This window comes from Arachis ipaensis, chromosome B7 (assembly GCF_059453495.1).
Source record: "Arachis ipaensis isolate K30076 ecotype BB chromosome B7, ASM5945349v1, whole genome shotgun sequence".
NCBI lineage: Eukaryota > Viridiplantae > Streptophyta > Magnoliopsida > Fabales > Fabaceae > Arachis > Arachis ipaensis.
In genome coordinates this window covers 99219077-99244401 of record NC_142442.1, presented here as the reverse complement: position 1 = coordinate 99244401, position 25325 = coordinate 99219077, and the positions used below count along the sequence as shown (strand labels likewise).

General features: G+C 38.9%; 1 protein-coding gene across 1 annotated transcript; it reads right to left on the bottom strand.

The window, feature by feature from the left end:
- Nucleotides 1-305: 305 nt before the first annotated feature.
- Nucleotides 306-2449, bottom strand: LOC148553492 (uncharacterized). Its single transcript, XM_088494829.1, has 3 exons — nt 1724-2449; nt 987-1199; nt 306-674 (listed from the first exon to the last, which is right to left on the bottom strand). Exons 1-3 carry the CDS (start codon nt 2447-2449, stop codon nt 306-308), a joined length of 1308 nt encoding a protein of 435 aa, XP_088350955.1.
- Between the last annotated feature and the right edge of the window lie 22876 nt (nt 2450-25325).

The following is a 25325-nucleotide window of genomic DNA, read 5'->3' as shown; positions in this document are numbered from 1 at the left end:
TTGAGGGATTCATGGTCAGTATGCACCATAAATTCCTTAGGTAGCAAATAATGCTGCCAAACTTCCAAAGCTCACACCAAGGCATAAAACTCCTTATCATAAGTTGAGTAGTTGAGACGGGATCCATTCAAATTCTCACTAAAATAGGTGATTGCGCGCTTTTCTGGCATCAAAACAGCACCTATACCAATTCCGAAAGCATCACATTCTATTTCAAAAGTTTTAGAAAAATCCGGTAAAATAAGAATGGGAGTAGAGCACAATAATTCTTTCAAGGTGTTAAAGGTAAGTTCTTATTCTCGATCCTATTTAAGGTTGACATGTTTCTTGATGATTTCAGTTAAAGGTGCAGCAATAGTGGAAAAATCTTTAACAAAGCTCTGATATAAACCCACAAGACCATGAAAACTTCTAACATCAGAGACACTCTGAGGTGTGGACCATTCTCTAATAGCCTTCACTTTCTCATCATCTACCTCAATCCCTGTAGAACTTAGCACAAAACCTAGGAATACAACTTTACTCAGACAGAACGAGCACTTTTGGAGATTAGCATACAATTGTTCCTTTCTAAGTACCTCTAAAACAGATTGAACATGCAAAATATGGTCATCAAGACATTTACTGTAGATAAGGATATCATCAAAATAAACAACCACAAATTTACCTAAAAACTATTGCAAAACATGATTCATTAATCTCATGAATGTACTAGATGCATTAGTCAAACCAAATGGTATAACTAACCACTCATACAAAACATATTTAATTTTGAAAGCTGTTTTCCATTCATCACCAAGTTTCATTCGTATTTGATGATAACCACTCCTTAAATCTATTTTAGTAAAAATAACATAACTATGCAATTCATCAAGCATATCATCAAGTCTAGAAATAGGATGGCGATACTTTACTGTAATCTTATTTATAGCTCTGCAGTCAACACACATCCTCCATGAGCCATCCTTCTTAGGCACCAACAGTACCGGAACAGCACAAGGACTCATGCTTTCTCTCACAAAATCCTTAGCCAAAAGGTCCTCGACTTGCCGTTGCAGTTCCTTCGTCTCCTCAGGATTAGTCCGGTAAGTTGGCCGGTTAGGAATGCTTAATCCGGGGACAAAGTCAATGTGATGCTCAATGCCTTGTAGTAGAGGTAAACCTGGGGGTATCTCATCCAAAAAGTCATCTCCAAATTCCTGCAAGAGTGAAATAAAAGCACCAGGCAATTCATGGTTAGTTTCAATGGTAGAAAGTAAAGACTCTCTAAATCGCACTAACACCAATGCTTTTTTTCCTAAACTAGCATGCTTCAGATCCCTCTCTTTTGCATAAAAACACATTTTGTGAGCACTCTCTCTCCACGGTTTTTTCTCTTTTAGAACTCTCTTTTTTACTCAGACTCTGACTCTTTTTCTCACACATTTTGTCTCTTAGAGCCCTCTCGTTACCCTCTTATTTTTTCAATTTTCTCACATCCTAAAGACTCTTTAGTGGATTTGCGCCTGCTCAATTGCTCCAGATACACTTCTTTAAGGGACAAAGGTGCAAGGGTAATCTTCTTTCCATCTTAAGTGAAGGAGTATCAGTTTGTGAAACCATCATGGACCACCCTCTGATCATACTACCATGGACGGCCTAGGAGTAGATGACAAGCCTGCATGGGAACCACGTCACAAAGTACTTCATCACTATATCTCCAAATAGAGAACTATTTGCAGACTTGCTTCATAACCTTCAGTTCACCAACATCACTTAGCCACTCCAGTTTGTAAGGGTTAGGGTGTTTGGTGCATTTCAACCCCAATTTTGTGATCAAAGTAGAGCTAGAAACGTTTGTATGTCTTCCAGCATCAATGATCATGAGTCCAACCTTACCTCCTAATAAAACTTTTGTATGAAAGATGTTCTCTCGCTGTTCTAGACGATCGTCCTTGGCTTGTACATTTAAGATCCGCCTAGTAACAAGGGCCTCGCCACTAACAGCATACTCAACTATATCTTCATTATTTGTAGCATCATCCGCATGTGGCATGTCCTCATACCCATCTGAGTTATCAGATTCTAAGAAAATATCATTTGCTTTAATGACCATGGTCCTTTTATTTGGACACTCAGAAGCATAATGTCCTAATCCGCAATACTTAAAGCAGGTAATATCATGATGCCGTGCAGGAGGATTAGAAGTGGAATTAGGCATGTGCATCTTCCTGTGCTGCTCTGTAGGCTTCTCCTTCGATTCGGTAGGTTTAGATCCAGTTTTCTCCCCGAAATTAGCACCTCTAGAATCCCACCTTGAAGTAGGATTGGAAGAAGTACGAAACCCTCTCACCTTTTTCTGTGTTTCCACCTTGATAGCTAGATTTACCAAGTCTTCCATAGTCACAAATGGGTGACGGTCAACAGTATTTACAATGTCTCGATTCAGCTCAATCAAAAAATATGCCATAGTAGCCTCAGATCCTCCTCAATGTTTGCTTGGATTAGCAGCATCTCCATCTCCTTATGATACTCATCCATGGATTTAGAACCTTGGTATAACCGTTGGAGTCATTGATGTAGCTCCCTGTAGTAGTAAGAAAAGACAAACAATTGTCGCATGACCTTTTTCATCTTCTCCCAAGATTGAATTGGTGGTTTTCCATTCCGTCTTGTCTTTTTGTCCAGCTCAGCTCACTAGACAAGGGCATAATCTGAGAATTCCACAGCCGCTAGTCTTACCTTTTTCACATCAGAGTAGTTGTGACACTGAAATAGGAGCTCTACCTTTCGTTTCCATTCCAAGTAAGCTTCAGAATCACTTCTGCCTTTAACTTCTGGGATGTGCATTTTGATAGCATTGATGTTACTATCAACATCTTTCCCTTGTCCATGATGTCGAGATCTGGGCGAAGTCTCCTCCTCAGACTCCATAGAATGATTATGAACAGATTCTCAGGACCGCGCTCTTCGACCATGGGAAAAAGAATTGATTCGGGAATCCATGTCATCAAGACGTTGTTCAATCCTTGTAAGGATGCTAGCAAGTGCATCGATGCGAAAAGTTAGTTGCTGGTCGGGGTTTCCTTCATTGTTAGCCATCAATTAACCTGCGAAAGAAAACACCTCACAATACTCTTCTCACGTGTATCACTCGGAGTAGGGCACTCATGTTTTCACTCAATACGTGGCTTTTACCCTCTGTTGTGCTCACTACTCTTGTCTTTTTTCACTCTCGGATTGCTTTAACAAGTTACACTTCGGAAGATGAGGAATTGAGACACCAAACTAAGATAATCTGAATGATAGAGACGTTCAACTTGACAAGAAGACAATTAAAGTATATGACAAAGGAAAAAAAACAAGAAGTGATACTAAGATGACAGAAACTAGCAAAATTGAATCCTAATTGAAACCCAAAGAAAATTTGAAAGGATAAAACAAAGGGAAAAATTAAATTTAGTTTTTTTTCATTTTTTTACGTTTTTTTAGGTTTTTTTTACATTTTTTTTGTTAACTTGAATAAACAAAAATTACAGTAATAGAATTTAAGGGATAAATTTTGGTTTTTTTTATACTCTAAAGTAAATTTGCAGAAATTGAAGAGAAAAATAAAGAGACTAAACAAAAATTCTGGAACGTGCAGATAAATAAGAATTTACCTACGACCTGTAACTGATACCAGATGATAAAAAAATTGAGAGTTAAGAGTTTTATCACAATAGATAAGGATTATTCAGTAAAGGGCATACCCAAAGACATAGCAGAGACATAAAAGATAGATAAAGGGAGACAAGAAAAGAATGGCAACAAGAAAAGGAATTTACTGGCATAGAGAAACACACCCCAAATGACACAGTGGAAACATAAAGATAGATAAAGATTTTCCTACTAGACCTCTAAGAAACCTGTTCTTAGCAACCTAGGTCACCGGAAGGATTTTTCCTACTAGACTTTCAAAGAACCTGTCCTTGACAACCTAGATCAGAGGGACGAAAATTGAATCACTCAATCTTTTCCATGCAACAAGCGAAGTGAATCACTCACCTCACTTCTCACACAATAAAACGTGCTTAAAAGCAACTGAAATTTATTCATCAAAAGTTGTTCCAAATGATCTCACCAAAGGTGTTTAAATAGGCCCCAACAAACTAACTAAAATATAAGATAAGATTTTTAAAATTTAAATCAGATTTGATCTTAATGGATTAGATCAGATTTGATTTTAAATTTAAAATTCCTAAATATACTACTAAACAAATCAAATTTAAAACAAATCTTCTAACAAACTTTAATCGCATAACAAACTAAGACAAAATTCTAAAATTTCAAAATTTAATGATAAATTATGTCTCTGATGAGCGGATATTTTATACGCTTTTTGGGGTTAATTTCATATAGTTTTTAGTATATTCTAGTTAGTTTTTAGTTTATTTCCATTAGTTTTTAGGAAAAATTCATATTTTTGGACTTTACTATGAGTTGTGTGTTTTTCTGTAATTTCAGGTATTTTTCTGGCTGAAATTGAGGGAGCTGAGCAAAAATCTGATTCAGGCTGAAAAAGGACTTCTGATGCTGTTGGAGTCTGACCTCCCTGCACTCAAAGTGAATTTTCTGGAGTTACAAAACTCAAAATGGCGCCATTGCAATTGCGTTGGAAAGTAGACATCCAGGGCTTTCCAGCAATATATAATAGTCCATACTTTGCTCAAGGATAGATGATGTAAACTGGCGTTCAACGCCAGTTCTCTGCCCAATTCTGGCGTCCAGCGCCAGAAAAGGATCAAAAGTTGGAGTTCAACGCCAGAAATGGATCCAAACCTGGCGTTGAACGCCCAAAACAGCCTTATGCACGTGAATTATCCAAGTCTCAACCCCAGCACACACCAAGTGGGCCCCAGAAGTGGATCTCTGCACCACCCATCATAGTTTACTCATTTTTTGTAAACCTAGGCTACTAGTTTAGTATTTAAACAACTTTTAGAGACTTATTTTGTATCACATGACATTTCAGATCTAAACTTTGTACTCTTTGACGGCATGAGTCTCTAAACTCCATTGTTGGGGGTGAGGAGCTCTGCTGTGTCTCAATGAATTAATGCAAGTATTTCTGTTTTCCATTCAAACATGCGTGTTCCTATCTAAGATATCCATTCGCGCCTAACTATGGAGAAGGTGATGATCAGTGACACTCATCACCTTTCTCAATCCACGAACGTGTGTCTAACAATCACCTCCGTTCCACATCAGATTGAATGAATATCTCTTAGATTCCTTAATCAGAATCTCCGTGGTATAAGCTAGATTGATGGCGGCATTCATGAGAATCCGGAAAGTCTAAACCTTGTCTGTGGTATTCCGAGTAGGATTCAGGGATTGAATGACTGTGACGAGCTTCAAACTCGCGAGTGCTGGGCGTAGTGACAGACGCAAAAGGAGGGTGAATCCTATTCCAGCATGATCGGGAACCTCAGATGATTAGCCGTACCGTGACAGAGCATTTGGACCATTTTCACAAGAGGAGGGGATGTAACCATTGACAACGGTGATGTCCCAACACATAGCTTGCCATAGAAGGACGTGCGTGCGTGAATCAGAGGACAAAGGAAAGCAGAGATTCAGAAGACAAAGCATCTCCAAAACTCCAACATATTCTCTATTATTGCATAACAAGTAACCTTTAACCCATGCTCTCTTGTTTATTCGCAATTCAACTGATAAATACAATTGACTTCCTGACTAAGAATTGCAAGATAACCATAGATTGCTTCAAACCAACAATCTCCGTGGGATTCGACCCTTACTCACGTAAGGTATTACTTGGACGACCCAGTGCACTTGCTGGTTAGTGGTACGAGTTGTGAAAAGTGTGACTCAAACTTCGTGCACCAGTCTCCTACTGAATTCGAAAAGTATTATTGGGCTTCTTGCTGTCCTGACTTAGCCCAATGGGCCTTGCCCATTCTTCCTTGGTTAGAATTTGATGTAACTCCATATGCATAAAAACTGTCAACTTTCCAAAGCTCTCCGTGAGCTTCTTTGCACGTGCGCTAGTGATGGGGCCCTCTGGAAGTGTGAAATTTTCATTCTGCCCTTTTTCCTTAGAATGACCCAATTGTCTTTTCGAGCATGTATCAGGCGAATACATATCCAGTGATCATCAATTTCTCCTTGAACACTTGTGAGGAAGAGGCATTAATGAAAGTATTAAGCGAGCATAAGATAGCCCTTGGTTGGACTATTGGTGACCTTAAGGGGATAACTCCTGTATTGTCTATGCGCAAAATTTTGCTTGAAGAGGATGCTAAACCAGTGGTGCAAGCCCAGAGGAGGCTTAATCCTATAAAAAAGAGGTGGTTCAAAAGGAAGTTATGAAGTTATGGAAAGCCGACATTATTTATCTAATCTCTGATAGTCCTTAGGTGAGTCTGGTACAAGTTGTTCCCAAGAAAGGGGGCGTTATAGTGGTGGCCAACGACAAGAATGAGCTTATTCCTACAGGAACCATAACTGATTAGAGGATGTGCGTTGATTATAGGCGACTCAACATGGCCACGAGGAAATATCACTTCCCTCTCTCCTTTATTGATCAAATGCTAAAGAGGTTGGCCGAACATGCTTTTTATTATTTATTGGTTGTATACTCGGGCTACAACTAGATTGAACTGGACCCTCATGATCAAAAGAAGACGATGTCACATGTACCTTTGGAGTCTTTTCTTACCCCCACATGCCTTTTGGTTTGTGCAATGCTCCTGCGACTTTCCAAAGGTGCATGCTTTCCATCTTTTCTGATATGATTGAAAAATTTATTGAGGTATTTATGGATGATTTTTCTATTTTTGGTGATTACTTTGAAGGGTGCTTGCAACATCTAGCGTTGGTCGTGAGAAGGTACCAAGAAACTAACCTTGTTTTAAATTGGGAAAACTACCACTTCATGGTTTCGGAAGGTATAGTTCTCGGGTGCCGCATCTCAAGAAACAGTATAGAAGTTGACAAGGCCAAAGTGGAGGTAATTAAGAAATTACCGCCCCCTGTAAATGCAAAGTGCATAAGGAGATTCTTGGGTCACACAGGCTTCTATAGAAGATTCGTAAAAAATTTTCTAAAATAGCAAAGTCATTAAGTAATCTTCTAGTTTCTGTTGCACCTTTTCACTTTGATGATGAATGCTTGCATGCCTTTGAAACTCTTAAAGCCAAGCTTGTCTCTACACCGATAATTGATCCTCCTAATTGGACATCACCATTTGAATTAATGTGTGGTGCAAGTGATGCAATTGGAGTTATTTTGGGACAAAGGCAAGATAAGCTTTTGCATGTTACATACTATGCAAGCAGGGTACTCAATGATGCTCAAAGAAATTATATAACTACTGAGAAGGAGTTACTAGCTGTGGTATTTGCATTTGACAAATTTAAATCCTATTTAGTTGGTTCAAAGGTTATTGTTTACACTTATCACTTTGCTCTCAAGTACTTTTTAACTAAGTAGGATTCTGAACAAAGATTGATTAGGTGGGTGCTCCTCCTACAAGAGTTTGACATTAAAATCAAAGATAGGTGGGGTTTTGAGAATCAAGTAGCAAACCACTATTCTCGGATTGAACCCATGAGAGCTTAAGAGTTTGTGATTTATAATACACCCTAGTTGGCAGACATGGCCAATTACCAATCCAGAAGGATAATACCAAAGGAACTTGCTAGGCAACAAATCAAAAAGCTACATCATGATGCACAGTATTTTCTTTGGGATGGTCCATATTTGGTCAAGAGATGTTCGGATGGCATAATTTGAAGATGTGTTTTAGAGAAAGAGATCCCACAGATTCTATGGCATTGCCATGATTCTGAGTATGGTGGGCATTTTGGTGGAGAAAGGACAGCAACTAAGGTCCTGTAATGTGGGTTTTACTAGCCCACACTCTTCAATGATGCAAGGGAGTTTATGAAAAATTATGACTCTTGTCAAAGAGCTGGGAGCTTGCCTAAGAAGAATGAATTGCCTCTGAATCCAATATTGGAGGTAGAATTGTTTGATGTTTGGGGCATAGACTTCATGGGCCCATTTCCTTCTTCTTACTCCAACATTTATATTTTGGTGGTGGTTGACTATATGTCTAAATGAGTGGAAGTTGCACCCTTGGCCACCAATGATGCTAAGGTGGTGATGAGTGACGAACGGATTTTTGACGGTTTAGAATTTCACAATAAATCCTCATTGCAAGTATAGCATCTAAACCAACAAAGAATCCTTTCATGCAAAAAATTATTTGTCACAAGTAACAAACCCCAATAAAAATATTAACCAAAGTATTCAAACTTCGGGTCGTCTCTCAAGGAATTGCAAGGTGGTGTAGTTATTATTAGTCGTAGAAAAGTATCTTTTTGTGTTTTTTGAAATAAGGAACAAGGAAATAAAATGGCAATAAATTAAATTAATAACTAAGAAAACTCTTGGCAAGGTATGAAAATTAGAAGTTCTATCCTTGCTATCCTTATCAATTGTGACATCAATTGTCCATTGCTCCCACTTAGTTAACCTCTAACTATGAAGAAAGTCAAGTAGATGAATCAATTTGATTCCTTAAGTCCTAGTCAACTCCTAAGGAAAGACTAGCTTTAGAGGGATCCAAATCAACTAGCAACTTTCAATTATCAATCAACAAAGGATTTTGATAACTCAAGAGTCTCCAATTACTCAACCAAAGCCAAGAGGAGAGAAATCTACGCTAAAATCCAATCAAGAATTCTATCAAACACTTGGAAGGCATAACATAAAAACATAGAAAACTAGCAAGGAATATTAAATACAAACAACCAATTGCAAACATCAATGACTCACAAATAATAGAAGAAGCAATAAAAATGAAATACCTCAAATTGCATTAAATAGGAAATCAAATCTAACATGGAGTTCATAAACCAAATTGGAGAATAAATAAATCAACAAGAGAAGATAGATAAACTAAAGGACTAGAACAAATAAGAGTAGAAGAAAACTAAATTAAAGCAAAGTAGAAATCTGAGATTAAGAAAAGTTAAACCTAAAATCCTAAAACTTAGAGAGAGAAGAGAGCCTCTCTCTAGAAGACTACATCTAAAACCTAAAATTATTTGAATGAAAGTTGTATGAATGAATGAATGATTGATTCCCCCACTCTACAGCCTCTAATCTGTGTTTTCGGACTTGAAATTAGGCCAAAAGGAGCCCAGAAATTGCCCCCAGCATTTTCTGCAATTTCTGCACGTGGTGTACGTCATGCGTACGTGTCGTCCACGCGTACGTGCCGCTTGGCAAAAATCCTGGTCATGCGTATGCATCGCTTATCTTCTGTGCTAGGCACGCGTACGTGTCACCCACGCGTACGCGTCGCTGCCAGCTTCTGAAAACTTTATTTTCTTGCGTTCCTTCCACTTTTGCATGTTTCCTTTGCATCCTCTAAGCCATTCTTGCCCTATAAAGCCTGAAAACACTTAACACTACAAGAAAAAAGGCCTATGGCCACGCTTTTTTTTACTACGCTTTAAAAGCGTGGCCAAAAGTGGTCAATGGCCACGCTTTTATGAGGGTAGCGATTGAATAAAGATTTGGCCACGTTTTTTTCTGATACGCTTCAAAAGCGTGGCGAAAAGGGTCAACGGCCACGCTTTTATAAGGGTGGCAATTGATTAGAGATTTGGTCACGTTTTTTTTGCCACGCTTCAAAAGCGTAGCCGTTGACCCATACAGGCACGCTTTTGAAGCGTGGCGATATAGTTCTGTTATAGGGATCTTTTAAAAGCGTAGCCGTTTCTTGTAACTCTTTTGGCACGCTTTAAAAGCGTGGCCAAAAGGTCCTAATATAAAACAAAACGCCGCGTTTTGTACACTATTCGAAACTCTTTCCTTCTCATTCGTTCAAAGAACCCTAAAACTCTTCAAAGAACTCAGCCCTCACCCTAAACTCTTCGAAGACCCAAACACTCACCCAGCACTCCGTGAAGAACCCCAGCCCTCCAAAGAACATCGTCGGCACTCCCAGCATCGCTGCTCCTTCGGCGGTGACTCACTCTGGTGGTGGCTCCGTCGGTGCTCATTGTCCATCGCAACCCATTCGTTGATGCTCCCTCCGCCGCCGTTCCCTTCCGTTGCTGCAAACCTCTAACCCCTTCCGCCGCCGCTCGCTTCCGTTGGAGCATTGGAGAAGGTTTGTTCAAGGTCGTCGCTTGAAAGAAACCCTTCCGCCGAGGTGGTTTTGAGACCTCTGCCACCACCTACATTGCTTCATTTCTAGTTTTGCATTGAGAGCTGGTAAACCTTATTTTTTAGCTTCAATGCTGCTATTATGTCTACTTCAATGGAATTTGATGTTAACTATTTTGAGTTTGAGTTTGTTCAGTATTTGTGTTATTTCTTATTGCTGTTATGCTTCTATTATGTCTGTTAGATTGATTATTGTTGATGGTGTGTTTGTGTTGATTACATACACAATCCATATAAATATTTTTCTTAATGTATTTCAGTCTCCGGTTTAAAATGTTAACTGTAATTCGAAACTAGTTTTATGGAATCCTTTTAACCAATTAATTCACATAACAGGGACCAGTACACGCCTATGTTGCTATTCCTGGAGGAAGAACGTGCTACCTGTCAGAACTGAAATCAGGAAAAGAAGTTATTGTAGTTTATCAGCAGGACCTGCAATGAGTCGCAATTGTTGGGCAAAGTTTTGCAATTTTTCTTATAATGTTTTGACTGCAATTTCTTTAATGAGTTTGTGACTTTTTTATGGAACCATCTTTGAAGCCTTTAATTGTTGGTAGCCTATTTAAAATTGCATCATCACTTAATTACTTGTTCAGCCTCAATCTTTCTTTCGATCATAGATCTTAACAACATGGTAACTTTTGGCTGAAGGGGTTTCATAGCTTATACGGAGGTATAAACTCGGGGTCAACGTCGTTCTCGGTGAGATTATTGTATTGCATCCTTCACTAACAGTGTTTTTTTGTGTTTAATTTGGCTCCTCTGGAAAGTTCCATGCCCTTTTACTCTGTTAGATATGTTAAACCAAACTTTATCACGTGACACAAGAACGCATAAGCTTTCTTTATCTTATCAATTTTCCAAGGCACATGGAGCTCACTTTCACGAAGGATAAAAACTATTTTTTGTGACTTCAATTTGATGATATTTATATAAGTGGTCAACTATAAGCTTTGATATTTTGACCAAAATAAAGCAATGTTTAGACAGTGTTATGTTACTTACATTGTGAATAAAAATAAATGTGTTTTTTGAGTTGGAAAGAAAGTCTCTTGACTCTCTTCCTTAATTCCTCTCCTCATATATGTTATGTGAAGTTACGAGAGAGTTATTTGTGTGAGGGAGTTATCCTAGGCCATTAGCTTGTGAGTTTGGGTTTATATATTCCACTCATATCCCCTTAGATTGTTCCAAACATAGCCTGAAGCCCCGAGGTATCAAGTATCAATTTAATGGTAGTGTGTGAAATGTGGACTAATTATGGCATGGGCATTTTCAAAGGCCAAAGTCCATATTAGCTTACTGGTTCAACTTTTGTTCAATTCATTTTATAGTTTTAAGTGATACCCATATGGATGGAATAAACAATATAGTTAGCATGACCAGATTTTTATGTAAAATCAGCCTGAATATATTGATGTTTAAATTTGAATGAATACACGGGCTATTTTACATTTCTTTGTAGCCAAGAAGAGTGAATATTAGGTCGCTGGGTGTTGACAGATTCATTTCTATTATGTTTTTGGGTATTTTTTACACTATAATGTGGGTGAGTTTCAATAATATTTATTTATAAATGAATACTGTTAATTATGTTTGTGATCAGAATATTTCTGTTTTTTGCAGGGGATGAGGTACTTTGTCTTCTATTTTGTATCAGAGCCTATGTATTCTGAAAGGAAAAATTCTACAATTAGTGGTATTTTAGCCATTTGAGTTTATCCTTTACTATGAGTAACCGGCAAATTATTCTGTGCATTGTGACAAAAGTAAGTTAGGCTCAAAGATTACTATGAGTAGTAATTTTTGGCAGGTATTGTTGCCATTTGATGTGCTGTTAACAACTTGTGAAATTGCAATGATGGATCAGGACTTTCTTTCTCAAATACCATGGCATTATGCAATTATTGATGAGGCTCAAAGACTTAAAAACCCATCAAGTGTATGTCAAAGATTATGTTACATGCCTGTATAGTATTCAGTTACCTAACAGTATGCTTATCTTTGTTAGACTTGCCTAAATTACTACTCAATTGAATCAATTCTAAGTTGTGGTATATATATTCATATTTCTTTGGTAAAGATCTTATTTGGTGAGGTTGTGTTAGACCAATTTTACTTATAAGTGATTTATATAATTATATTATCTAATTTAATTGATAAATAAAATTATACTTAATATTTATTGAGGGGTAAAAATGTCTTAGAGAAATAATGTAATTCATCAACAAGTCATTCCAAACAATGGAATTCAATTCTATCTCATTAAATGAGTTAGTTGTTCCAAACTATGGAATTGAATTCCATTTCTTTAGGAATTCATTTCTTGATGGAATTGAATTCTAATTCCATCATTTAAAGGTGTCCAAACAGCCTGTAAGAGTAATTTTTTCTCTGCCATGATTTTTCTTTTTTTATTAAAAAAGAAAGAAAAACAATAAAGGTGTCTTGTAGTTTTGTGATAGTTAGTGACTTTCTTTTGTAGGTTGCTCGAGGTGACAGGGCTAGTAGGGAAGCGATTCCAATGCTTTTGAGATTTCCCCGTCTTGTTGATCCCTGGGGTGGTTATGACATGATTGGATTTGGAGATATTCTCTTTCCAGGTTTGCTTGCTTCCTTTGCCCATAGGTACTGCTGTAATCAGCTTCTATAAATGCAAGATTATCCAAATTGAAAATGTATAGCATAGGCATAGTTTTGAACATAAAGATGCTTATTCTCCTACCCAAAAAATGAAAGAAAATAATTGCATATTTTGTAATGATTTTAGGATTACATCACTATATAGTTTTCCTGATCCTTATTACATTTGACTTGATTGTTTTATCCGGAACTGTCAGTTTCAACCATAGGAGCTGTCAAAGGAACTCCAGTATGATACTTTTTACCTTACTTTGTTACTTTCAACTAATTCTATTCACTTAATTTATCACTTCTAGTTTTAAACTATGTATAAGATTAGGATAGTAATTAGATTGGATACAGTGTGAATTAGTAATCAGTTATAGATACCAAATTAGAAAAATAATGATCATGCGGACTATTCTTAACAGTAATTTTACATTGCAGGTGAGTTTGAATGGTTCTGGAGCTGTGGCTTCATCAGTTCCCAGTTGATCAGCTTTCTTCCGAAGCTGCTTGAAGAAGGTTACATCAAGAATCCCCAGCAGCAGCAAGGTTTCCTCCGGAAGCTTCAAGATTGTAGTGATCAATGAGGACAAGCAGACAGATAAGGACAGATGGAAAGGGTTGGCCTATGATATCTCAGATGACCAGCAAGACATCACAAGAGGGAGGGGTATTTTGTAGTTTTTAAAGGAAGTAAATAATGTAATAGTTGTTGGAATTGTAATGCATGTATTATAAATTCATGGGTAGTTGTTATCACTTTGATTTTTTGTTAGAGTTTGTCAAGTGATCAACCACTATATTTGGTGTACAAGTTTATGAAGGTTTTATATTGTCTAAATTTTACATTATCTATGAATTTTGTTAGGTTTTATTACGAAGATTAAAAAAAAATAAAACTTGAACAAACTTTTCGCCACGCTTTAAAAGCGTAGCTATTTCATATAGCAGCCACTTTTTGCCACGCTTTAAAAGCGTAGCCGTATCTCTAACTATTGGCACACTTTAAAAGCGTAGCCGTATCTAGCTACTGGCACGCTTTAAAAGCGTAGCAATATCCTCTCATACGGCCACGTTTAAAAGCGTCACAATTGAAAAAAGCGTGGCGACAAAAAAAACGTGGCCATAGGTCACCAAAAGCGTGGCGATAGAGCAACCGGCACGCTAGCAGACGTGACCCTTTTAAAAGCGTGCCGGTTGCTCAAAAAGCGTGGCGAAAAGCTATCAGTACGCTTTTTCTCACTTTTCGCCACGCTTTAAAAGCGTAGCAAAATCCTGGTTTTCTTGTAGTGTAACAAACATATAACAGCATCAAATGGTAATAAGAGAGGATTAATAATTAGCAATTTTATGGCCAAAGAAGCATGTTTTCAATCAAATCACAGAATTAGGAAGGAAAATGTAAAACATGCGAATTCTATGAATAAGTGTGAGGATAGTGAATACAATCTACTCAATTTAGCATAAAATGTACCACGAAATAGTGGTGCATCAATGAGCTTCCTTAAGAAGTACATCTTCAGTATATTTGGTGTCCTCCAAACTTTAATCAGTGATGGTGGCAGCCACTTTTGCAATGAACAGTTAGATGCACTTCTCTTGAGATATGGTGTTAAGCATAAAGTGGCCACCCCTTATCATCCTTAAATAAGTGGCCAAGTGGAGGTCTCTAATAGAAAACTTAAAAGAATTCCTGAAAAGAATGTGGGTGCCTTAAGGAACTATTAGGCCAAGAAGATTGTTGATGCTCTCTGGGCTTAACACACAGCCTTCAAGACCCAGATTGGAATGTCGCCTTACCAACTCATCTACAGCAAGGCCTGTCACCTACCGGTAGAACCAGAGCACAGTGCTTATTGGAAAACAAAGTTCCTTAACTTTTATGCAAAGGCGGCTGGGGAGAAATGGCTCCTCCAACTAAATAAACTTGATGATTTTTGGATGGAGGCCTATGAGTGTAAGAACTGTAACTAATCAACCGATTAATTAAGTAATTAATATTACCCGAATTAGATTCCAAAAAGTTAGAGAGAGAATTTGAGGATTTAAAGGTGATTTTTAGATTCAGTGGGTTTTTTTGAGTCCAAAAATGTGCTTTCTGCGAAAAACCGTAAATCGGTAGTTGAACCGGTTGAACCGGTTTAAGTCTGCTCGGTACCGCACGAGAAAAAGTAAAAACCATCAAAAACCTTAGAAAAACATTAGAAATGGAAAACCCGGCATTAATTTTAAAGGTTTGGCCCAAAGTTGGGCCAAACGGGCTAAAAATGCTAATGGGTTGGACCGGGTCCAAGTTGGGCCCAAGCCCAACATATAAATAGAGCCATTAATGAACCCATCAGCCCATTACACACTTAAACACACACTCATGCTGAAAAGAAGAGAGGAAGAAGAAACCCTAGGAACACTCTTCATCATCTTCTTCTCTAGCTCATAACTTGAGCTACAGAGCTCCGATCGCCGCACCGTTTGCGGCTACCGTTCCTCGTGAAGGGCTCTACAAAACCCATACAAGAAACTGGAGAGATAACTACGAAATCTTTTCTATTCTTTTCTCCAAAATTTCGGTCCATAGGGTTTGTGATTAAGTGAGTTTTTGTGATTTTGGATGTTTAGGTTTGCTCTAATCCTTGCTTAGCCTTGGATATTTGCTATTAAATCTGTTGGAAAAGGTAAGAGCCACTAAACCCTTGTAAATTTATGTTTAATTGGAATCCTAGGTTGATTTGAGGTGATTTATATGCATATAGTTTGATTGTTGTGGCTTTGGGAGCTATTGGAACTTAATTTTGCTTATTGGAGTGGAATTGAAAGCTTGGATTGTGGTTGGGAGCTTGTTTGTGCTAAATTGGAGTTTTGGTGCATATAGGGAATTGGCCAAGGTATGGTTTCGGTTTCCTCTATGTAGTATATAATATTCATGGATACTTAGGCTAGTGACCTATAGGATAGGTTGGATTTATATGGTTGTTGATGATAGTTGGTTGAATTTGTATGCTAAATTGATGTTGTTTTGTTGGGAAATAATGATGTTGAGTTGTGATGTTTGATGATTTGAATGATTGTATGTGGTGGGATATTGATATAAGTATGAATGAAATTGATGATGAGAATTGATAGGAATAAATTGATGGTTGGTAAATGTGTTGTGAAACAATTGAGTTTAGTGACTTAGTGTCACATATTTGGTGTTTGATGATTGAGAATGGTGCATTGTGATTTAAAAATTTGATTATGCTGGAAATGGAAGTTTGGTATTGATCTAGTTGGATGTGGCTTGTGAATTTGGTAAATTTGGGTATATGTGAAAATTGGGTAAAAAGGGAATTTTGGTAAACTTTGTTTGATCATAACTTTTGACTCGGTTTTTGAAATTGATTGAAATTTGTTTAGACTTAAAGATCTTTGAAAACCTATTAAATCGATATATAGTTTGTGAAAATTGAAATTTTGTAGAGGAGGTTATGATCATTCAAAGTTGGTGTTAAAAATCTGAAATTCTGCTAAGTTACAGAATTTTATGATTTTTGATATGTGCGCACGCACAGCCCTGTGCCGACACACAACCTGCGAAAATTTTGATCTGTGCGGACACACACACATGTGCGCACGCACAGGCAGGGAAATGCGTTCTGTTTGCAGCGCTAGCATAGCTTGTGCGCGCACATATCTAAGGAAGAATTTCAATCTGTGCGGACGCACAGGCTTGTACGGACGCACACGTTGGGAATGCCAGTCTATTGGGGACGCTGGCACAGGTTGTGCGAGTGAACAGATTATGTAAGTTTTGACACCTATGCATACGCACACCCCTGTGCGGCCGCACACGCCCTGTTTCTCAAATTTTTCCTTGTTTTCAACTATTCTACCTCCGCAAAAAGGTTGTAAGCTTCTTTAACACTATTCTTAGACTCTTGGGCCTAGTTTTAGACTTTTAAAACATTGGGAAAGAATGTAAGGATATTAGATGATATCATTTGGAAAACTTAGAAAACGGAGGCCTAGGTTTCTGGCGTGCGAAGAATAATGATGAACTGTTGATATGTGGAAACTGAAATATGAACGGACAGTGGTTGAGATGAGTCAGGGACTCGGATTGAGATGATGGATCCATGTATACTGAAAATGTTTTTTGAAAATCCATTGATATATTGTTTTTATATTAAGATTATGAGACGCTATGCGCTCGGCAGGGACGGCGGTTGGATCCCACCTGTCGAGGTAGCGGCGGCGGCGGCGTAAGGGCGGTGATTTATTCCGCTTGCGTTGAGATGTGAGGTCTGTAGCAAGAGTATCCCACTCGCATCCCTTTGGATCTATAGAGCATGCAGGTGCCGGTACCTGGACAGTGATCCGAGCACTATATCTCGGAGGTTCCTATATGAGAATTTCGAAGGGCGACGTCTCCATGGAGATGTGTCAGGTTGGTAGTTGAACCGACAATGTGATATCACAGCCAGTAGGGCAGGCATTCATCATATGCATTTCCTATCTGTTTGCACGCTTTGACTATTTGAAATAGTTTTCCTATTTGTATAACATGCCTATTTTCTATTTGAATTATTGCCTTATATGCTTCTACTTGTGTTTTACTTGCATTATATATTACCTGTGTTTTCTACTGGGATTGAGGAGGTTCGAAAGGCAATGGCGATGGGATCGCATGGAGGATAGGTTGGTGAAGGTTGTGGGACAGCGATGCTTGGTTAGCTTAGAAATTCCCTAAGATAGATTACACGGTTTATTTAAGTTAATGTTGTCATAATTATGCTTATTTGCTTTAGAATGCCTTTAAGTTTGAAATCTTGTGATGGATATAGAGCTTAGGATTGCCTTTGGCGTCCCGGGGGCTGATGCCAGGGCATCTTAGGCTAGTTTCACTATCCTTTTCCCTTGTTTTTAATAGGGTTTATGCACTTTCTTGAGCTATAAGTAAGCAAATTGGGTAGAAATTCATGTATGCCTAGATTCATTCAACCATGAGTAATTTGATGCAATTTCATGATGATTTATGCTATGATTACTTGTATGCTAAGAATGATAAGAATTCTCATGACTTTAGCAAGGCTTTGATGCATTTATTGGTTGATGATAGGTGAAGGAAAGCATGGAGGAAGGTTGAAGAAGGAGCATGGAAAAGATGAAGAGGAAGCAACGTTGGTGGCCAAGTTGGACCACCAACGTTGCCTCAAACGTTGAAAGAGAAGCAGAACAAGTCTCTGCAAACACGCAAAGCACGCGTACGCGTGGATAGCAGAACGTTGGCCCTCTAACATTGAGTCAAACACCAATGACAGCAAAGTATCTGGTTTTTCTGGTTTTTCTCTGAATGGCGTTTGAGTCAACGTTGGCCATCAAACATTGACTCCAACGTGAAGCACAAAGTTCACAATTCAAACAAATCTCTTCTCAACAGCAAGGAAAACCAATTGGAGCCAATTTCAACCCAATTCCATCAAGGCCAAAAGCCCATTTCAGAGATTGAAGATCAATGGAAGAAAGTGTATAAATAGCTTAGAATTTAAGTTAGGGTGGACTTTTACTTTCTTTTGGGGACTTTTTCACTTTTTAGTTCAATTTAGCTTTCTGCAATTCTTTAATTTCCAGAATGTCTCTTTCAATTGTAATTTCCATTTTGAGAGCTATGAACAACTAAACCCCTTTCATTGGGTTAGGGAGCTCTGTGTAATTCAATGGATCAATAGTAATTTTCATTCATCTTCTTCTTTCTTTTCTCTTGATTTTGCTAGAAAGCTTTCTGATGAGCGGATATTTTATACGCTTTGTGGGGATAATTTCATATAGTTTTGAGTATGTTTTAGTTAGTTTTTATTCTATTTTTATTAGTTTTTAGGAAAAATTCATATTTCTGGACTTTACTATGAGTTGTGTGTTTTTCTGTAATTTCAGGTATTTTTCTGGCTGAAATTGAAGGAGCTGAGCAAAAATCTGATTCAGGCTGAAAAAGGACTGCTGATGCTGTTGGATTCTGACCTCCCTGCACTCAAAGTGGATTTTCTGGAGCTACAGAACTTGAAATGGCATGCTTCCAATTGCGTTGGAAAGTCGACATCCAGGGCTTTCCAGCAATATATAATAGTCCATACTTTGCACAAGGATAGACGACGTAAACTGGAGTTTAACGCCAGTTCTCTGCCCAATTCTGGCGTCCAGCGCCAGAAAAGGATCAAAAGCTGGAGTTGAACGCCCAAACTGGCATAAAAACTAACGTTCAACTCCACAAATGGCCTCTGCATGTGAATTGCTTAAGTCTCAGCCCAGCACACACCAGGTGGGCCCCAGAAGTGGATCTCTGCATCATCCATCATAGTCTACTCATATTTTGTAACCCTAGGCTACTAGTTTAGTATTTAAACAATATTTAGAGACTTATTTTGTATCTCATGACATTTTAGATCTAAAATTTGTATTCTCTGACGGCATGAGTCTCTAAACCCCATTGTTGGGGGTGAGGAGCTCTGCTGTGTCTCGCTGAATTAATGCAAGTATTTCTGTTGTCCATTCAAACACGCTTGTTCCTATCTAAGATATTCATTAGCGCTTAACTGTGATGGAGGTGATGATCTGTGACACTCATCACCTTCCTCAAATCATGAACGTGTGCCTGACAACCACCTCTGTTCTATATACGATTGAATGAGTATCTCTTAGATTCCTTAATCAGAATCTCCGTGGTATAAGCTAGAATTGATGGCGGCATTCATGAGAATCCGGAAAGTCTAAACCTTGTCTGTGGTATTCCAAGTAGGATTCAAGGATTGAATGACTGTGACGAGCTTCAAACTCCTGAAGGCTGGGCGTTAGTGACAGACGCAAAAGGATAGTAAATTCTATTCCAACCGGATCGAGAACCAACCGGTGATTAGCTGTGCTGTGACAGAGCGCGTGAGCGTAGTTTTCACTGGAAGGATGGAAGGTAGCCATTGACAACGGTGATCCACCAACACATAGCTTGCCATAGGAGGACGTGCGTGCGTGAACAAGAAGACAGAGGAAAGCATAAATTCAGAAGACAAAGCATCTCCAAAACTCCAACATATTCTCCATCACTACATAACAAGTAACCTTTAATCCATGCTTTATTGTTTATTTGCAATTCAACTGATAAACATAATTAACTTCCTGACTAAGATTTACAAGATAACCATAGATTGCTTCAAACCAACAATCTCCGTGGGATTCGACCCGTACTCACGTGAGGTATTACTTGGACGACCCAGTGCACTTGCTGGTTAGTGGTACGAGTTGTGAAAAGTGTGATTCACAATTTGTGCACCAAGTTTTTGGCGCCGTTGCCGGGGATTGTTCGTATTTGGACAACTAACGGTTTATTTTGTTGCTTAGATTAGGAAAAATTTTTCTTTTTAGTTTAGAGTCTTTTATTATTTATCCCTTGTTAAAACACTTTAAATTTATAGCTCAATTAGTTAGAACGTGGTGTTTATGTTCATGGTAATTGGCTATCATATTTTTAAACTCTTTTTCAAAAATATTTTTTTTATTAAATCCTGTGCCAAACTTTAAGTTTGGTGTTTTCTTGTTGATTTTTCAAAAAAAAAAATTTTCGAAAATTTCTTTTGGTTTTCTAAAAAAAAAAAAATTTTTAAGTTTGGTGTTCCTTGGTGTTTTCCCTCCAAAAATTTTCGAAAAATAAGGAGCATTAGATCTAAAAATTTTAAATCCTGTGCTATCTTTTTGTTTCTCCCCTTTCCCTTAAACATCCAAAAATATCTTTTCCCTCTATTTTTAAAGCACCTTTTTCAAAAATCATTTTTTTAAAAAAAAATTTAAATAAATAAAATAAAATAAATAAAAAGGTAAATCAATCCAAGTTATATCCCTTTATCCATCATGGACATAAGTGGAAATGAACAGTCCAGGAGGACTCTGGGGTCATATTCTAACCCCTCTGCTGCTTCATATGGGAGTAGCATCTGCATACCCTCCATTGGAGTTAGTAGCTTTGAGTTGAATCCTAAGCTCATTATCATGGTGCAGCAAAGTTGTCAGTATTCCGGTCTTCCACAGGAAGAACCTACAGAGTTTCTGGCACAATTTTTACAAATTGCTGACACAGTGCATGATAAGGAAATAGATCAGGATGTCTACAGACTATTACTGTTTCCATTTGCTGTAAAAGATCAAGCTAAGCGGTGGTTAAATAACCAACCTAAGGCCAGCATAAGAACATGGAAACAGCTGACAGAAAAATTCCTGAATCAGTATTTTCCTCCAAAAAGGATGACACAGCTAAGGCTGGACATCCAAGGTTTTAAATAAGGAGATAATGAATCTCTTTATGATGCCTGGGAGAGATACAGAGAGATGCTACGAAAATGCCCCTCTGAAATGTTTTCAGAGTGGGTTCAGTTAGACATCTTCTACTATGGGCTTGCAGAAGGAGCTCAGAAGTCTCTAGATTACTCAGCTGGTGGATCTATCCATATGACAAAGACAATTGAAGAGGCTCAAGAGCTCATTGATACAGTTGCCAGGAATCAGCATCTGTACCTAAGCAGCAACCCTTCCATGAATAAAGAGGTTAAAACAGTAACTGCTGAATTCAGTACTGTAAAACAAGCTGCTGAATTCAATCAGCAATTGGATTTTCTAACAAAGCAGCTAGCTGAATTCAAGGACAAGCTACAGGAGACAAGGATAGCTAATATACATATGGACGAACAGTTTAAGCAAACAAAGCAGCAGCTATCAAGGCAAATAGTAGAAGAATGCCAAGCAGTTCAATTAAGGAGTGGGAAAACATTAAATACCCCATCTCAAGGCATCAAAAATTCAAGAAATGAGCAACCCACCAAAGATTCACCTGAGGACAGTAAGAGCCCAGGGAAAAATAATTCTGGCGCTAAAACGCCAGAAAATGGGTGGAAGGCTGGCGCTGAACGCCCAGACCATGCCCAAAACTAGCGTTCAACGCCAGAAACAAGGCAGAATTGGCGTTCAACGCCAGAAATGGGCAAGAATCTGGCGTTGAACGCCCAAAATGGGCACATTTCTGGCGTTCAGGCACCAGGAACAGACAGTGAGCTGGCGTTTAATGTCACTCCAGCTTCTGACTCTGGCACTCAATTGCCAGTAAGGGATCAGACACACACAAGTGCTGATAACAACCCCTCTAAAAAGGCTTCTTTAACCACTAAGGTTGAGGAATATAAAGCCAAGATACCTTATCCTCAAAAACTCTGGAAAGAAGAGCAGGATAAGCAATTTGCTCGCTTTGCAGATTATCTAAGGACTCTTGAAATAAAGATTCCATTTGCAGAGGCACTTGAGCAAATACCTTCTTATGCCAAGTTCATGAAAGAGATCTTGAGTCATAAAAAGGAGTGGAGAGAAACAGAAAGAGTTCTCCTCACTGAAGAATGCAGTGCAGTCATTCTAGAGAGCTTTCCTGAAAAGCTTAAAGACCCTGGGAGTTTTCTGATACCATGCATATTAGAAGGTAATTGCACCAAGACAGCTTTATACGATCTTGGGGTAAGCATCAACCTAATACCTGCATCCACTATCAGGAAGCTTGGCTTGACTGAAGAAGTTAAACTAACCCGGATATGTCTCCAACTTGCTGATGGTTCCACTAAATACCCATCAGGCGTGATTGAGGACATGATTGTCAGAGTTGGGCCATTCGCGTTTCCCACTGACTTTGTTGTGCTGGAAATGGAGGAGCACAAGAGTGCTACTCTCATTCTAGGAAGACCCTTCCTAGCAACTGGACGATCCCTCATTGACGTCCAACAGGGGGAAATAACCCTGAGAGTCAATGATGATGAGTTCAAGTTGAACGCTGTCAAAGCCATGCAGCATCCAGACACATCAACAGACTACATGAAAGTTGATCTTATTGACTCTTTGGTAGAAGAGATCAACATGGCTGAGAGTCTCGAATCAGAGTTGGAAGACATCTTTAAAGATATTCAGCCTGATTTGGAGGATTCAGGGGACATGAAAGAGCCTCTGAACTCTCTTCTGAAAGAGGAAAAACCTCCTGAACCCGAGCTCAAGCCACTACCACCATCCTTGAAATATGCATTTCTGGGAGAAGGTGACACTTTTCCAGTGATCATAAGCTCTGCTTTAAATTCACAGGAAGAGGAAGCACTTATTCAAGTGCTAAGGACACACAAGACAGCTCTTGGGTGGTCCATAGGTGACCTTAAGGGTATAAGTCCAGCTAGATGCATGCACAAGATCCTATTGGAGGATAATGCCAAACCAGTGGTTCAACCACAGAGGCGGCTAAATCCAGCCATGAAGGAAGTGGTGCAGAAAGAGGTCACAAAGTTACTAGAGGCTAGGATTATTTATCCTATTTCTGATAGCCCCTGGGTGAGCCCTGTTCAAGTCGTCCCAAAAAAGGGAGGCATGACAGTGATTCATAATGAAAAAAATGAACTGATTCCTACAAGAACAGTTACAGGGTGGCGCATGTGTATTGACTACAGAAGGCTCAATACAGCCACCAGAAAGGATCATTTTCCTTTACCATTCATAGACCAGATGCTAGAAAGACTAGCAGGTCATGATTATTACTGCTTTTTGGATAGCTACTCAGGCTATAACCAGATTGCAGTAGATTCCCAGGATCAAGAGAAAACAGCATTCACATGTCCATCCAGAGTGTTTGCTTATAGAAGGATGCCATTTGGGCTATGTAATGCGCCTGCAACCTTCCAGAGATGCATGCTCTCTATTTTCTCTGACATGGTGGAAAAATTTCTGGAAGTCTTCATGGATGACTTCTCAGTATACGGAGACTCATTCAGCTCCTGTCTTGATCACCTGAAACTTGTTTTGAAAAGATGCCAAGAAACCAACTTAGTTTTAAACTGGGAAAAGTGTCACTTCATGGTGACTGAAGGAATTGTTCTTGGGCATAAAATCTCAAACAAGGGGATAGAGGTGGATCAAGCAAAGATAGAGGTAATTGAAAAATTACCACCACCTGCCAATGTTAAGGCAATCAGAAGCTTTCTGGGGCATGCAGGATTCTATAGGAGGTTTATAAAGGATTTTTCAAAAATCGCAAAACCTCTAAGCAATCTGCTAGCTGCTAACACGCCATTTGTGTTTGACACAGAGTGCCTGCAGGCGTTTGAAACGCTGAAAGCTAAGCTGGTCACAGCACCAGTCATTTCTGCACCAGACTGGACATTACCATTTGAGCTAATGTGTGATGCCAGTGATCATGCCATTGGTGCAGTATTGGGACAGAGGCATGACAAGCTTCTGCATGTCATTTATTATGCCAGTTGCGTTCTAAATGATGCCCAGAAAAATTACACAACCACAGAAAAAGAACTACTTGTAGTGGTTTACGCCATTGACAAGTTCAGATCATACTTAGTAGGATCAAAAGTGATTGTGTATACTGACCATGCTGCTCTTAAATATCTACTCACAAAGCAGGATTCAAAACCCAGGCTCATCAGATGGGTATTGCTTCTGCAAGAGTTTGATATAGAAATAAGAGACAAAAAAGGGACAGAGAACCAAGTGGCTGATCATCTGTCCCGGATAGAGCCAGTGGAAGGGACGTCCCTCCCTTCTCTTGAGATCTCTGAGACGTTTCCTGATGAGCATTTATTCGCCATTCAGGAAGCACCATGGTTTGCCGATATTGCAAACTATAAAGCTGCAAGGTTCATACCCAAGGAGTACAACAGGATACAAAAAAAGAAATTAATTACTGATGCAAAGTACTACTTGTGGGATGAACCTTATCTCTTTAAGAGATGTACAGACGGAATTATCCGTAGGTGTGTGCCTAGAGAAGAAGCACAGAGGATCCTGTGGCATTGCCACAGATCTCAATATGGAGGCCATTTCGGAGGTGAGCGAACAGCCACCAAGGTCCTCCAATGTGGCTTCTATTGGCCCACACTCTATAAAGATTTTCGAGAGTTTGTACGTAATTGTGACAGTTGCCAAAGAGCTGGTAATCTGCCTCATGGTTACGCCATGCCTCAACAAGGAATCTTGGAAATTGAGTTGTTTGACGTATGGGGAATTGACTTCATGGGACCCTTCCCACCATCATATTCAAACACTTATATTCTGGTGGCAGTTGATTATGTATCAAAATGGGTTGAGGCTATTGCCACACCCACCAATGATACTAAAACAGTGCTGAAGTTCCTCTAGAAACATATCTTTAGCAGGTTTGGTGTCCCTAGAGTATTAATCAGTGATTGGGGCACTCACTTCTGCAACAAACAGCTTTACTCTGCCATGGTTCGGTATGGAATTCGCCACAAGGTGGCCACTCCATATCATCCACAAACCAATGGGCAAGCTGAAGTCTCTAACAGAGAATTAAAGAGAATCCTGGAACGGACAGTAAATACCCGTAGAAAGGATTGGGCACGGAGCTTGGATGATGCTCTGTGGGCTTACAGAACAGCATTCAAGACCCCTATAGGGACCTC

What these genes read in the sequence shown, in the direction of transcription:
- LOC148553492 (XM_088494829.1), bottom strand. Translation starts at nt 2,449, where the DNA reads ATGGCATATTTTTTGATTGAGCTGAATCGAGACATTGTAAATACTGTT. An exon ending in AACTGAAGGTTATGAAGCAA is followed by an intron (nt 1,200 to 1,723) that starts GTCTGCAAATAG and finishes TCACTCTTGCAG; the next exon opens with GAATTTGGAGATGACTTTTT. An exon ending in TGAGTCCTTGTGCTGTTCCG is followed by an intron (nt 675 to 986) that starts GTACTGTTGGTG and finishes GTTTTGCAATAG; the next exon opens with TTTTTAGGTAAATTTGTGGT.